Source organism: Sus scrofa, chromosome 8 (genome assembly GCF_054392235.1).
Source record: "Sus scrofa isolate SSC_HxYL_T2T_F1_AM1 chromosome 8, Sscrofa_HxYL_maternal_Yorkshire_Landrace_v2.0, whole genome shotgun sequence".
Taxonomy (NCBI): Eukaryota; Metazoa; Chordata; class Mammalia; order Artiodactyla; family Suidae; genus Sus; species Sus scrofa.
The window spans coordinates 85,582,871-85,599,409 of NC_139390.1; the positions used below are offsets into that span (position 1 = coordinate 85,582,871).

At 38.1% G+C, this 16,539-nt stretch overlaps 1 protein-coding gene and 1 long non-coding RNA gene across 6 annotated transcripts in view; one reads left to right on the top strand and one right to left on the bottom strand.

Annotated features, from left to right (window-relative positions):
• Positions 1–16,539, top strand: part of IQCM (IQ motif containing M) — a 605,776-nt gene that overhangs the window by 274,420 nt on the left and 314,817 nt on the right. For 3 of the 5 annotated variants that reach the window (XM_084972727.1, XM_084972730.1, XM_084972729.1), the window contains 3 exons: positions 3,590–3,672; positions 10,953–11,035; positions 12,875–13,142. The exons of 1 other annotated variant lie outside the window; for it this stretch is intronic. In XM_084972727.1, coding sequence (XP_084828853.1) covers positions 3,590–3,672; positions 10,953–11,035; positions 12,875–13,142 — 434 coding nt within the window. The remainder of the gene's footprint in view (positions 1–3,589; positions 3,673–10,952; positions 11,036–12,874; positions 13,143–16,539) is intronic. One more of the 5 variants, XM_084972732.1, reaches the window with a different exon arrangement.
• LOC110261979 (uncharacterized) lies at positions 6,156–15,000 on the bottom strand. Its single transcript, XR_002346404.2, has 3 exons — positions 14,889–15,000; positions 6,395–6,508; positions 6,156–6,281 (listed from the first exon to the last, which is right to left on the bottom strand). It is a non-coding gene; the product is annotated as an uncharacterized LOC110261979 (long non-coding RNA).

Below are 16,539 nucleotides of genomic sequence, written 5' to 3' on the forward strand. Positions count from 1 at the left end.
AAGAATTGCAGTGAAATTAATCACTTTCTTTTACGATTTAAAGATTTGGATATTTTGTGTAAAACCAGGAATACTTGGGGTCTGCCTCTCTCTCTTTTTTGGGGATGCACTCATGCATGGCATGTGGAAATTTCTGGGCCAGGGATCGAACCCTCTCCACAGCAGGGACCTGAGCCACAGCAGTGACAATGCTGGATCTTTAAGCTGCTGAATCACCAGGAACTTCTGGGATCTCTTAATTAGTGTCCATGTCCATACAAGCCCAGAAGGAAATAGAACATAACATCTATTTTATGAAACAGATACATAAAGACATATTACATGCAGAATACATCTGAGAAATGTGTGACTAGGCTCTTCCATCCTGGAGTGTTGGGGCTGGGGTGGGTGGGAGTGACCAGGAGGTGCTACAGGGAGGGTCTCGGAGACCCTCCTCAGTCAGAACAGCCAGGCTTTCATCTGCTGTCCTTGTTAACTTCTTAGAAAGGGTTCCTTTAAACACAGATTGAAGCTCCTCTTTTTATTTCCTTATTTTATTTATTTATTTTTTTGCTTTGTAGGGCCACACACGCAGCACATGGAAGTTCCCAGGCTAGGGGTCTAATCAGAGCTGCAGCTGCTGGCCTGAACCACAGCCATGGCGACACCAGATCCAAGCCACGTCTGTGACCTATACCACAGCTCACGGCAATACCTGATCCTTAACCCACTGAGCGAGGCCAGGGATCAAACCCCCGTTCTCATGGATTTTAGTTGAGTTTGTTTCTACTGCGCCACAGTGGGAACTCCAATTGAATTATTATAATTATTAATTTTTTTGCTGTTGAATTGTATGAATTCTTTATATATTTTGGATATTAACCTCTTATCAGATAATATAATTTGAAAATATTTTTTCTTATTCTGTAAGTAAGGGAAATTTCAAATATTTTTTGAAATCCTTCTACATGCCAGGCCTTGTTCAAGTCACTGGGAATGTAGCAGGGGGGAAAAAACCCACAAAACTAAGTCCTTGCCTTTATGGAGGTTAAATTCCTGAGCAGTGATTATGTCAGTACCCTGTTCAAAAACCTTATTGACCATTTTAGCAGCATAAAATTTAGCCCTCAGCTTAAATCCAACAGACCCACAGCTTGCTGTCCCCTAAACCACTACATTCTCACTTCCGTGGGTTTTCTGGTTAATTCTCTCACCTGCCTGCTTCTTTATTCCTCTTAAGCAGTATCATCTAGGACTGGTATCATCGGGGTGTGCCAGCCAGCATCCATTTCTAACTGGTGGATGCTTGTGCTGAACCAGTTATTCACAGTTTCACTCTTAGCTCTGCACCCTCTCTTCCCTGTGTAGCCCAGTCTCTCTTGAGCCTTTTTTGGGTTCTTTCTTCAGTCTTTAGTCATCTCATCCTCACTTGGGTTTGTGGCCCTCACAGTTTTCTACCACCTGTTTCACAAAGCTCACAGACTTTCTTGTGATGACTGATATACCATTGTTTGCATTTTGTTTAAAAATTGGACTTAAGCTTTTGTCTCCTCCTGCCTCACCAAATAGATGGCATGCTCCTTGCACAACTGAGAGACTAGGTGCAAATTTAGTAATTGATCAATGCATCAGGAAGGATTTAGTACTCCATAACATTAACTGTCTGCTGGGGACTCACAGGGGAGAGGGACCCTATCTGCTGATATTCTGTGTCACTGGGCTTATCTTTAAGCAGTTCCATTCTCCGGGGCCTTTTTCCACCCCAGCTCCTGTCTCAGAGTCATCCCCCATCACCTCGGGTTTGCGGGGGCATCATCACCATGCTAGCACCTTAGGATGCTTGGCTGGTTTTCTGCATTAAAAAGACAGTGGGATATCTTGCTTGCCAACCAGTGTAATGCAGGCTGACACTCCTGGCACACTGAATTAAGGTGGAGGAGCCAACCGCCTCGGAGAAGAGTCCATTTCAATGGAGATTAAAACAAGAAAATGACAGAGCACAAAACACCTTTATTTTCTTCTTATTTTGAAATGGGGGAAAAAAAGGCAGTAATTAAGCCAGGCCAGAAGATGAGTTCTGATTATTAATTGCCAAGGGGAGTGCAATATTTGAATTTATCCCAGTCATTTGTAGAACGAAGCAAATGAGGTACCTATTCTTTACTCTTGCCCATGATTTAAAGCTGACAATTTGAGAATTAATCATTTTTGGATGTTCCAGATCTGTTATTTTAAAACTTGTAACTGTAGTAGTTTCCCCCCCTCTGGGTAGAAGCTGAGGAAAAGAGTTGTTGGCTTTTATCTAAGAGCACAAGGCTACAGAATCATGACTTCCATGGGGCAGAGCTGGCTTATAGATTTACTCAAATAATCCTCCAATTATTTAACAGGTCTCCAAGGTGTCAGCACAGTTTGATGGTCTAGTCAGCTAACCAAACAATTAGAGTTTTAGAACAAGAGGCTCCATGGGCTCCATAAAGCATTTACTGTTCCTGTTTCTAGTGATAAAGCCATGGGAGCGCACAGTAGAGGCACTGATGTAGCTTATTTTCTGGCTGTCAGGGCAATATCTGGTGCATCTTGGATAGTCCTTTGGAAGTAAGTGAGAATTTGAAAGGTAGGAGGAAGGGCTTAGCTCAGTCAACCTATGAATCAGCCCTTTATTGAGTGTCCAGAATGTGATGCACTGAGCTGGGAACCATGAAATTCAAGGAACAAGGCAGCGGTTCACTCTTCCAACTGAACATTTAAATCTGTGGGGAAATGTTAAGAAATATAGATGCTCTAGATTTTGATGCATTTTAAACATCCCTCATTCCCCCTCCAGGCAATTCTAATAGTCATCCAGGGTTGAGTACCTGTGATGTAAAGTACAGTTTGGTTCAAGGCACTAGAAGTCTAATTGGAAATACCAGGCTTCTGTTTACATCTATTACACTGTCTTTTTAGCTCCTTAAACAGAACCCTACAATAACTTTCAAGTGAGAGGCACAGGCCACTTAACAACTGAGGTTAAGGGAGGAATAGTTTGTTGGAGGCTGGGGGTGATCATGAATGAGGTAGGATTTGAATCTATCCTTTAAGGATGGGGTAGGATTTAAATAAACATAGATGTGAGAACAGGACATTCTGAGTGGAAGATTTGCATAAACCCAAACTCAAGTCTGTAAGCACAAGACAAGAATATGTAAGGATGTGCCAATTATGAACTGGATATTTGTTGGAAAATAATGAGAAATCAAATGGGCTGGTATATGCACTTGGGCCCAGAGTTCTGGATTTGAGTTCTGTACCTACCTCTTATAGCTTACACTGACAAAAGTATGTCACTTCTTTGAGCTGCAGTTGCCACATCTACTGAAAATGGGACAAGAGTTCTTATTGGGTCATTTGGAACTGGTAAGGTGACATATATGCAATTGATTGATAAACTCCCAGAGCCCTATCCATTGCTGGCTATTGTCTGTTGGGAGGCATTGACAGTTTTAGCGCAAAGGAGTGGTGTATTCAAAAATTTAATCCCTCATCCTATTTCTTCATGAATGAATGAAAGAAATAGCTAGAAATAAAGATTCATCATCACTGAGTTACTTTATGTAATTGTGTATAGGGACTTGGAGGCCTGCCTTCAAATGAAAAGATCACCCCGACTGGCCACCATGGCTGCAGAGGCTGTGTCTGAAAACAGAGAAAGTAAGTATCAGCATTGACCTAACCACTCAGCACCCAGTGCATGACTTAACCAATGCGTGACACGCCAATGGTGTCATTGAGTTCTCTCTCAAATAGAGAACCCTCCTCGCAGTTACTAACCCCAAGATGCTAAAATTATTGGCAACTCTGTAAGAATTCATCTCATTCCCTTTATTGAAATATAACAAACTTAGATCTAGAGAAAATTTAACTTAATGTGCTATCTGATATGGTATCCAATAGCCACATATGGATATTCAGTGGCTCGAAATGTGGCTAGTGAAACTAAAGGACTGAGTGTTTAATTTTAATTCATTTTAATTTCAATATAAAACCTGATAATTCAGTTATTGGAAAATTCTAAAGCATGTTTGAAGCAACTTGGGTATATGAATCTACTTTTTCAAGTGGTCAATTTATAGCTACAGATGAAGTATTTCTGTAAAAATTTAGCATCTGAGTTGAGATGTATGTAAGTACAAAATACGGACAGGATTTTGAAACTAGAACAAAAGGAATCAAAATATCTCATTACTTTCTAGTATCAATTAATGTAGAAATGATAATATTTAGATATTTTTGTTTAAATAAAATATCCTATAACAATTATTTTATATTATTAAAATTAATTTTACCTCTTTTTCACTTTTAAAAATGTAACTACTTGAAAATTTTAAATTACCCACGCAGCTCACAATATATTTCTTTCAGAGCTGCTCTAAACTTGGCAACATTTCAGGTGATCTTAAATTTAGGCTTTGGTAGCGTGATTGAGAAGCTTTGAGCAAGGATTATTAAGATTTTCTGTTCTGCTACCTCCTCTTGGCTCTTGTGACCTGAGGCGGTGTATGATACAGGCCAGCTGACTTCTTTCCAGGCTACAAATAGAGTGCAGTGTGGATCATTTTAACTCTCTTCCTATTTGGATAATACAGCATATTTTTCAAGATGGAAAGGACAGAAAGGGAGGAAGATCCAGGAAGTGGAGGAGGAATGTTCTTTAGTTTCATTTTGCCTTTGGCTCATGCCCATAATTACTTGAATTATATTTCAAGTCTTGTTCCTAGGAGCTTAGAATCCCCCTAAATCTCCTCAGCATCTCACACCAGTCTGAGAAATATTAACATAGATTTTTTTGGGGGGTGTGGGGCGGGCAGGCAGAGGGTTGCATTGTAAGATCTCCCTGAGGTGTGTAGGAAACCTATTAATTGTTTGTTGTTGCAAAGAGGATAAGACACTTTGCTAAGTAAGGAATAAAGGTGGGGAAGTGAGGAAACTTGTATCTAGAAGAGACAATAGAATGCCTTTAGGTTGGAACTGGAGTTGGGCCTTAATGCAGTATGTGTTGTGGGAAAAATTGTTGAATGTAGGTTTTAGGAGATGAGAGCCACGCATCACTTTAAATTTGGGTTTTCCTTGATTTTGAAATTCTTCCCAAAAACAAATTAGAAATAAATATTGGTTTTTTTCACTTGGAGTTAAATATAAACAATTTTGAGATGTCTCTCAAAGAGCGGCTATTCACTTTCAAACAACTCTTTGCCCTAGAACTAATTAAAAGACCTTAGTTCTAGTTCGCTCTCCTGCTTCTCCTGTTTCTCTCATCTCCTAACCATTTGTTTTTTAATTGTTTAGTGTGTGCTTATTCTTTTCAGCCAAGGGATTTTTTTTTTTTTCCTTACAAAAAAAACCTCAGGGAGTTCCTGTTGTGGCATAGCAGAAACAAATCCAACTAGTATCCATGAGGATGTGGGTTTGATCCCTGACCTTGGTCAGTGGGTTAAGGATCCTGTGTTTCCGTGAGCTGTGGTGTAGGCTGCAGATGCAGCTTCAATCTGGTGCTGCTGTGGCTATGGCATAGGCCAGCGGTTACAGCTCCAATTTGACCCCTAGCCTGGGAACTTCCATGTGCCACAGGTGCAGCCCTAAAAAAAAAAGGGAAAAAACAAAACAAAACAAAAAAACCCCACAAAATTTAGGAAGAGCTCAAATATGTACAACAGATAATGTCTAAGCTGCTCTGATTGAAGAAGAGCCCCCGAGGCAGTGAAACTCACGAGAAACAATTTTAAAACCACTGTCTGAGTTTGGATTTGATTCACAGTGTTATTTCTCTTGGGATATTTCTGTTTTAAATCTTATCTCTAATAATACAATGTAAAGTCTTTTATCTTTAAAGGGGAATTCATACATTAGTTAGCTGGTAGTAGGGGGTAGTGCTGATTTATGTTGGCCTCTGTCACAGTATGTTACTGAACGTCATGGCACTTATTTACAGTTTTTGTGCTTTTTTTTTTTTTTTTTTTTTTTTTGGCATTAGGCTCTAAGCATCTGGAAGGCTGGGATAGTAAGTAAGCCTTATTTATTTCAGCACACTTAGCACCAAAACAGCATGTAGGACTTAGGTGTTTAACTAATGTATGCTGAACTGAGTCTCATTGACTCGGAGGTAGTGCTTTTAATTTACTTTATTTTTAACACTTGTGAAATCAAACACACTGGCAGACAGGCACTTCTTCTATGTAAGTGAGGGAGGCCTTAGCCGTGTGGCCATACATCTTTGTTCAGGATATCTTCTTAGTTTTCGTGAAGTCTCTGAAGAATGCAGCCTGTTTGTAGGAAGAATGGAAACCTTGTGATTAAGGCCAGTTATTTTTGTTATGGTTATAAAAAACACAAGTTTGTTAGTCCCTAGGTCTTTTTAGACGCAGAAAAGACTCACTTAATGATTACAATCAATAGATGGCTTGTTGCTCCTTTGCTGTCATAGTTTCCGTAATTACATCGTCTTCCGGTGTCTTCACTTCAGAGATTTACTAGCACAATTATGCAGAATCTATAAAACATTAAGAGAAATCTGAAGTTTTATGAACTATTAGTCATAATAGCATTAAACTGATGATATATGAAGAGTGAGTTTAAAAATATATAATAAATATAAGAAAATATCTTAGGCTCGTGAAATCACTTGGCATTAGAGATTCATTTTCTTTCGCCATGGGGATGGTAATATTTGCACTCATGTTGTGGATAAATTTAATCTGACTCTTTCAACCTCTTCATGAACTTTATCATAAAATATTTGTTACAGCTTATAATGATTTTTATTACATCTTGGGGATGTAGTAACCTGAAGAACCCAAAGTATGAAGAGATTTTATTATTTGCAAACCTATTAATTACTTAGCTTTGGATAAAAAGAACTATATAATAAGGCCAGATTCTTTCAAACCAATTTAGAAGGTTGAAATTTATCCTAGTGCTGCTGAAGAAATGAGCAGTGATTAATGAAATTAATTATATAAACACTGTTGGGGAAGAGTTTAGCCCAATGATAGTAATACAACTTTAACTGTAGTATTAATAATTGCTCACATTTATTGAAAGCTAATTATGTGCCAGGCGCTGTGCTAAGTATTTGTATCCAAGTCCAGTTTAATCCTCAAAACAATTCTATGTGAGATATATTATTATTATTATCTTCATTTTACAAATGAGAAAACGAAGGCTTAAAGACAATAAAATGTGGTCCATGAACAAATTGGAATTCAGGGCAAAACAGTCTGACTCAGGAATGAGAGCTCTTAAAAATCATTTTATATGCTATGGCTATGTATTTGCAAATAAACAAAGCCTTAATTACAGATTTTTTAACAGGATGGAGCAGACCTTGACAACTTCCTCTTAATAACTGAAGTTATAATGTGCACTTGAATATTTAAAAGCCTCATGCTTGCATACTAACTGTTGTGAACAAAGAAACAGAAGCCTCAAAGATTACTAACTGGATGATTTCTTATCAAAGTTGTTTAATTGCTTGTTAGGGTTAGGGTTGTGGAATATATATGTATCCTTGGATATTATAAAAATAAAGAATACACTCTAGCTTTGCCTTTTCTAAAGGCCTTAGGATGTGAGTTATCTTGTGATGCCATAACCAGTTAACTCTTTGGTTCAAAGGTGAATTTTTAGTTGCAGGAAAAAATCAGAACAGCTGCCTCAGCACCTTTTTAAATGACAGGGGTCAGGATTGCTGTCTTGGAGTCAACATGTGCATGTCTTCAGTGGAGCCATTTCAGGATCTGTGTGAATCACTCTCTCATGGTGGTTGCTTTTCTCTGTCCCTTTAAGAACAATCCCAGGCCTTGTTCTGTGTGAGAGCCTCCTGGCCTGACTGGGCTGACAGTGGCAGTACCTCCATGAGTCAGAATCTACTTGTGGGCTCCAGGAAGGCCATTAGGGTTGTCAGAGTGTACACTAGCTCCTGTGCAGTTCATAGAACCTCCACAGGTGGTTCTTGAGGATGGCGAATATCAGACACACTGGTCAACATAGGGCCCACCTGGGAAGAAAATGCTGCCTTGGGAATTAGTTATGAAGAGGAAAATTGGAATGCCTGTATCTGCACATTAAATTACAACAGGGATGAAGGATGGCTGGTTGGACATGAAAGTGCCTTAGTCCATTCAATATTGTCTAACAAAATATCATAATGTGAGTGGCTTATAAATGATGGAAATTTATTTCTCATAGTTCTGGAGGCTGGAAAGCCCAAGGTCATGGCATCAGCAGATTTGTTGTGTGGTGAGGCCTGCCTTCTTACCATTGGCTCACGTGGTAGAAAGGGGTGTCTAGCCATCTAGGGCCTCTTTTGTAAGGGTGTGAACCTCAGGCATGAGGGCTCCACCGTCATGGCCTAATCACGTCCAAGTGATGGGATATCTTAGTAGGTGCTTCCTTTCCTAACCCTGCAGCCCAAGGTGGTTTAGAGCCCAGTTGTTCCTCCCCTTCACTGTGAGGGTCTCCCCCAGTCCAGTCCGGTCCAGTCCAGGCTGGTCTCCCCTCATTCAGTCCTTAGGATGTTATGGCCCCAACGTAACAGTGGCCTGTGACCCATGCATATCTACATGGTGAGATACAAGGGGGAGTTTTGTGACAGAATGGACAGTTTGCCTCAATATTTCATTATGAAACTTTTAAACATATAGCAAGCTTGAAGGAATGTTAAATCAACACCCATGGGCACCCCCCCCCCCACACACACAGTGCTCACCATTAATTCTTTAGTGTATTTGATTTATCACATATCCACCCATCCATCAACATATGTATCATTAGTCAGAAATCTAATTTTTAAAATAGTTTTTCTTTTGATGTGAATTGTACCACAGTGAATGCAGAACGCTTAAGTGTACCTTCACTGAGTTCTGATAATAAGCCTGTGTAGTCTACTGTGTATCAAGATATGCAACATTGTCATCACCCTAGAAATTTCCTTCACGACTCTTCTCAGTCAGGTCATGAAGAATCACTGTTCTGGCTTTTTTCCCCCCTTCCTGCTTTGCTTACACTAGAACTTCATATTAGTGGAGCCATATAGTATACATCTTTTTTGGGTAAGGATTCTTATTTGACACAGTGTTTTTGAGGTTCATCCATGTTATTGTGTATGTCAGTAATTTGATTCTTTTTTGTTGCTGAGTAGTATTTCATTGTATGCATATACCACAGTTTGTTTACTGTTCTCTTATTGGTGCCCATTGATGTTTCTGCTTTGGAGCTGTTATGAATAAAGCTGTTATGAGCATTCTTGTAAATCTTACAAACATTTTGTAAATATATGTTTCATTCTCTTTGGTAGGTCCCTAGGAATGGGATTGCTTAGACACATGGTAGGGGTATATTAGGTTTTATGGGAAATTGCCATATCTTTCTCAAACTGATTATCCTATTTACATTTCTACCAATGACACATTTGGGTTCCAGTGACTCCACTGCCTCACCAACATTGGCTGTTATCAGTCTTTTTAATTTTATCCATTCTTGTGGCTATAACGTGGTATCTTTTATAGTCTGAATGCCCGTGTCCTCCTAAAATTCACATGTCGAAATCCTCACCCCCGAAGGTAATAGTATTAGGAGGTGGGGCCTTCGGAAGGTGATTAGGTCATGAATGGGATTAGTGCTTGTAGAAAAGAGGACCTGCAGACTTTCTTGCTCCCTTCCACCACGTGAGGACACAACTAGACATCTGCGACCAGGAAGAGAGTCCTAACCCTACTGTGCTGGCACCTGATCTTGGACTTCCACCCTCCAGACCATAGAGAAATAATGTTTTGTTATTTTCAAGCCACCCAGTCTATGGTATTTTGTTATACCAACCCAGACAGACTAAGATAGCATCTTACTGTGGTTTTAATTTGCATGAAGATACATTTTTTAATGGCTTAAAATTATTGCATTTAGAGTAGATGAGCAATGAGATCCTACTGTACAGCACAGGGAACTATATCCAGTCTCTTGGGATAGAACACAATGGAAGATGATATGAGCAAAAGAATACACACACACACACACACAAACACACACACACATGTGTTATGACTGAGTCACTGTGTTCTATAGCAGAAATTGACAGAACATTGTAAATCAACTATAATTTTAAAAAGTTGAGTGGGTGAAAAGGAGAGAGAGAGAATCTTGTTCCTTGACTGAAGGTACTAGAGGAAGTACAGTTAGAGAAATGGGAAGCACACTAGCCAGATGGAAAAGCTAGTTTGAATAAATGATATATTTAAATTTTACCAAGTTCAGGCTAAGACGAGGAAGCTAATAAACACTTATAAACATCCAAATTAGCTAGTGATAGAGGAAATATATAAGGAGGAAATTTTAGATAAAACTATGTGAAGATGATGTATTCTACATACATGGCTATAGAATTCTATACATAAAATGAATAAGAATCTTAGGAAAATATATGTCAGGAAAGAGATATCATTATATTTGTAACATTTGTAGGTGTGTGTTTTTTATTTCAGTGCTATTCCTACTTAACCTTTTGAGTTTTATTTTGCAGTTATAATGTTATCAGCAAGTTATGAGGTAAATATTCTTAAATTTACAGCCATATTTATTGGTCATCAGGTGTAGAAAACACAAATAGACTTCCTAATAACTTTTGTGTCCAAATCATGTTGTGTCTTCTGTATGTAAAGAAGTTTCAGAACTGAAGGAGATTTCAATTTTGTGTGTTTTCTTTCATTTAATCTTTTAGGATTATCTTCCTAATACTCTGACCATTATAAGCTAATTTTTTAAGTAAAAGATTATATTGAAGGAACATTACATTAACTTCTTTTGCATCCACTTATAAAATTCACTTTTTATAGCATCCTGCAAGATTTGTAACTCCAAATTTTAATTTCATAGTTTTGCCGTGTTTGATTAAGAAAGTATATTAACTACATTAAAAAAATGTTTCTGTATTTCTATTTTAGGTCCTATATTAGAGATTCCCAAGCAAGATTTTTTTCAAGAGGCAAAAACTCTCATTGCTCAACATTATGAGAAGATAAATGAGGTTAGTGCTTTGCATTTATCTACCATTGTATTTTTCAGCAAACTAATAACAGTTTTTGTATACTACACTGATTGTTCCAAATGATTGCATGAACCCTAATAGATGCTGAATAGAAGAGAAGAGAAAATGAAATCCTTACTAGTTATAAAAACTGATTTCAGATTGCCTTTAGAAATAAGATTTTTCAGCTCTGCAGATTATTTAATTACCTCTATGGCAAATTTGCACATTTGGTTAAATTTTTAATGTTTTCTGTGGATGCGTTATAACAAAAGTATTTGGATTAAATATCTCAGATAAATATCCCTCTTTAAACACTGTTACACAAAACTAAACTAGAAAATATGCTGTGAGATGCAGCTCTCCTGTGTCCCCAGCATGGCGTGCGTACTGCCGTCTCCTTCCGCATCACTTGGTATTAGAACTGTTCACTGTCTGATAGCTCCTTGAGGCTAGTGACTGTCTTTTTTGGGTGTTGCAGCCACAGCGGCTAGCCTTGTGCCTGGTTCAATAAATATTTGCTGAATGGCATAGATTTGGCAAGTGAGAAGGAATGAAAAGGAAAGGGGTCCCAAGGAGGCAGGAGAGTGGGTACAGGATGAAATTTTGGAGGAGAGCATCTACAGAGGAGATGAGAAACTTGGGGACCAGCACCTGTTGTGACAAATGGGCCTTTGAAGAGACAGGTGAGAGAAGGGGGTCTTAGGTTGGTTTACTCTCTGTCACACTATTCTGTTCCCTTTTGAACACCTTTTAAAAAAAACCCAGTATTTTAAATAGAGATTTTAAATATTTTTCAATGCTTACTGTGAGGGGGAGGAAGATGATAATTTCTACGTGTTTCTTTTGAATGGTTCTCTCTGCTGAGAGTGACCATAGGTGGTTTTACTCTTAAAATCAATATAGTTAACATTGCTTAACTAATTTATGTCAGTTAAAAGAACCTTTGAATTATAGTGAGTTCATTAGTAGGCACATGAAATGAAAACGTCACAGTTTTCAGAGTTAAATAGCTGTGCCTTAGAATCTTGACCTATTTTTAGAATTTTATCTGCTAATAACAGCATAATACTCCACCACTGGTTGCTTGGCAAAATGTAGTACTAACATACTAAAACCTCCTTATTGACGTCTTGAGTTTGAATTTGTCTAAACCTTTTTTAATTTTTTATTTTTTTTCCTGGAGAAGAAGATCTGTATCTCTGTCTGTGGGTCAAAGAATTGCTAGACCAGAACAGTTTTAATTGTTTGGATAATTACCTTTCAGAAACCTGGGACTATATTATTTTTCTATTGCTTAAAGTAATAAAAATGAATAAGCAATTACATGATTGAAAGAATCTGAAGTACATATCCAGTTACTAATATGCTTTTCTTGAGACCCTACCTCTGTTTATGAGCAGTTATTTCTGGAATTCATCAGAGTTTTGGGTGTGTTAAGCATTTTTTTTTTACATTTGAAGATTCTCCAAAGGCGGTTGAGTAAATTCTTATATGTCTGTTTGAAAACATCTATTTTAAAATAGACTTTAAAGCTGTATTTGAAAATATCACATTTGAGGGAAAAATTACTATTTTAAAATTTATGTATTTTTAAGTTAAATGGAACCCTTATGTTTGTTGAGGGCTTTTGGAAAACTATAAAGGATAACAGCTACTTTATCTGATTACCGTAATGTCCTTTAAGTAAGTAAATGTCTTATATAGTAAGGTACTTTGTAAAATACATTTAGTGGAATTAATTTTATTAATTTCCTAGGAAAAATTTATGACATCACTTTATTGTAGAATTAATACTAAAGTTAATTTTTATTGCCTTTATTCTTATTTTGGTCATAGAATAAAGTTCAAGGTACTGCTATAAATGTCTTTAGAAATAAACATCAAAAGCCGAAATCTAGCAAGTTCATACCTTTGGAGATTAAAAAAAGAGAAACACTTGATGTGGTCCAAGAACTTCAGGCAGCGCACAAAAAGATTTGTTTTCTTAGAGACCATTCCAAAAGTGGGCATTCTCAGGAGCCCCTACAACGAACTTCTTTCAAGGAACCACACATTTTTAACATTAAAAAAAACCACAGGGAGTCTCTAGACTTAATTGTGAAAGGTAAGTGTTTAGGTTAGTTGGATAAGTGTGGAAAAAAATACATTTACTTCTTAGAGATTCCCTTTGAGCATTAAAAGATTGAAAGCTCTAAGAAATAACCACAGAAAAGAAATCTGTTTTTAACCTAGTTAGCACCAATTCATCTGACCAAAGAATTCCTAAAAGAAAGTTAATCAAGTCTTTAGACTAGAAAACTAGACAGGCATCATTAAATTGAAATTCAGGAATTCAGAGGGAGAAGCAAGATTTAGGGCAATGAAGAAAAGGCTGGGAAAGATATCAGATTCAGTTTTAGACCTGTTAACTAGACACGCATATGAAGATAACCATTTAGAAGTGGGAAATGGGTATCTGACACTTAAGAGAGGTGAAGACTGAAGATTATTGTTGAGGCGGGGGTCACTACCATACTGAAATTGTGGGGTTCATGCATCTGTTCAACCAACATTTTATTTATCTTTGAGACACAGATAAAATATTGCCCTCAAGAAGCTCACACTTGGTGTATATAACATGTGTGATGATGGAGGATAAGTAGAGATTACAGTATAGTGTGACCAACTGTAATGAAAACAAGCCCAACTGCTTCGAAATCAGTTGGGGAGACACCTGATTCAGATTTAGGAATAGGGATGGATTCCCAGGAGATTTTAAGTCTGATAGATTTTGAAGGATGAATAAATGTTAACTCAAGAAAAAAGAAAAATCCTCGTCCCAGGGTCTAGCATCTACATGATAATGATTATCTGAGAAAGTGATTATAATGTACTTGAGGGAACAGAATGATTTTACATAACTGAAACATGAGGATTAGGGAGTAATTAGAGCTGAGACTAAAAATGGAAGAACATTGAATTTCAACCTAAAAGTGATCTAGATGTTTTAAAGTTGCAGTGATCACATTTGCAGTTTAGAACATTTACTGGAAGCAAAGATGAGGTGTGATGAATTTTGGAGGCACGGAGACTAATGAGACAGAAATTGACATGAGAAAGAAGAAAGGATGGCTTGAATTAAGGTAGTGGCACTGAGGGTTGAAGTGAGGAGTTTAGAGGTACTTGTAACACAGAAGTATCTGAATTTGGTCAACAGTAAGGTGGAACATAGGACATAGAGAAGGGTTATGGAATTCATTGGCTTAGTGGTAATAAGTGCAGCATAGAAACAGACCTAGCTAATTAAGGGGTTGGGAAGGCATCTTGCATAACGGTAAACTGCCACCAGCAATTTACCATGTATCTGCTGAACTTTGTAGCTCTAGGTGAAGAGGTTGGGAAATAGCAGTATTAAAATATGTTGGTGATTTGGACTGTCTTTCAGAAGTTATTATAAAAAAGAGATGAACAAAGAAAAGTACTGGCCAGTTAACAAGCAAAAACGAAAGAGCATAGAGAGATACCAAGTTTTGGGGTCCTTGGTTTTGAGCAAATATCTATTAAGACTTACCATTGTAGAAGTAAACAGATTAAGGGTATATGTTTTTTCCCAACTAAGCCCATTATTTCAGATAACCTAAAAGCACTTATTATTAAGTTGCAAGACTAAGGCAGGGGATAGAGAAGATACGAAGGAGATCTTCAAACTGTGTATATATATAAAAAAGAACTCTGAATGTGATCATTGGCATGTAGAATTAGAAGAAAATAGATTGAAGTATCTAGCAAATATTTTAGTGAATTTCATTGCCAAAGAAACCACGAACCTTGATTTAACTAAATGTTCAAAAGTAAAATAACTTGGCTTTACCTGGAAGTGGATCACAAAGGCTTAGATAGTCTCCATGGAGGATAATAGTAAGATGTGGCCAAGGAGCAAGGAAAAAACTTCCCAGGGTGGATCCAGAGGCCACTGAAAAAATGGACAAGCGAGTGCCTCTCAGAACAATTCTTGTTTACTCAGAGAACTTCTCCAGCTCAGGGGACTTCTCAGTGCTGATGCAGCAGGATACTGTAACTTCTTCAGCCTTGTGATTGCTATGCCTCTTCTCATTTCCCCTTTCATTAGTGGAGTTTTAATTGAGGTTCTCCTATACCTACTCCATTACTGGATGTTGTGTGCTTTGGGGAAAAGATGAAAATGGTCTGTAAATTTGGTACACATTTTTACTAGACCAGAAGGAGCCACATCTGGGCTTGATGGGGAAGAGTACAAACAGCCAGAGATCCTAGATTCTGAACTGATGCAGTTGCTTTGTGGTCTATGGGTTGTCTCCTTGTTTCCTGTCAGAGTATAAGAGTGGGTGGATATTTGATATATGAAAGAGCAGACTGTGGCAGAGTGTGGCTAGATGCTCATCAGATTTATTCTATCCTTCTCTTCCTGGGTGCTTAGCTAAAGTGCATTCCTCATGTCCCTTGCAGTTAGGTGACCAAGATTTCACTCAATGGATTATAGCTAGATGTGCACACCCATAAAAACATCTTGTGCTCTCCACATGGCTCCTTACATTTTCAAGTATGAGGACTCTTTCAAAACTCCTAAAACAATTGCAGCTTCACTCATGGGGAGAGTGGTAAAAGTGCTTTTAATATCTGTTGATTGAAAGCATTTTGTTCCGACATTGAGTAAATATACAAAACTCTATGAGTGAGAAAAAATGGTCATGATTGACTCCCTTATGGAACTTGTAGTCTACCTGGAAAAACAGATATTAATTCAATCATCACTTGTATAAAGATTGAGATTATAAAACTCATGAATTGGACCAGATCTAGGGGTCAGCAGAGGCTCCCTAGAGAAATGTCATATGAGCTAAGGTGTGAGAAATGAGAAAGAATTTCTCAGACAAGTAGTAATTCCTGCTTAGAGTTCTAGGCTGTAGGAAAACTATTTGCAGTGTTTCAGTTGAGAGAAGCACAGATGTGTTTTTAAAGAAATGTAAAAAGAACAAATGTGGCTGCAGTTCTGAGGAGGAGCTGAAGAGGGGTAAGCTGAAGCGGTCTGCAAAACAGAACCTTGTCATCAGTGCTATGCTAGGAAATGTTCAACAGCTGGTGTGGTGGGAGGAGGGAGGAAGCCTGATTTGTAGCTTTTGCCGATTGCCAAGGTGTAAATATTCTCACTGGGCCAATTTCAAGCTACCGATGTGACATCACTGATCAGGGGAGTTGGGAAGAGATACACACAGTCTGCTCCCTGGAGCATTTTGGCAAACACTGTTCATACAGCTTGAGATCCTCTTGGGCTTACTTCCTATTCCAGCCCCTGCCGTAGTGGGGTTCCTGTTCCAGACTTCCTCAACTCCTTCCTGGCTTGGGGTACCCACAGGAATGGGCTCAGCTCCAACACGTGAATAGCCAGGAAAGGAGGATGGGGGCTGGTGAATAAATGCTTGCTCCTTTCTTTCCCTGGACAGAAGGGTCTCGGTTACATTCTATAAAGCATCTCAGAAGGTCCT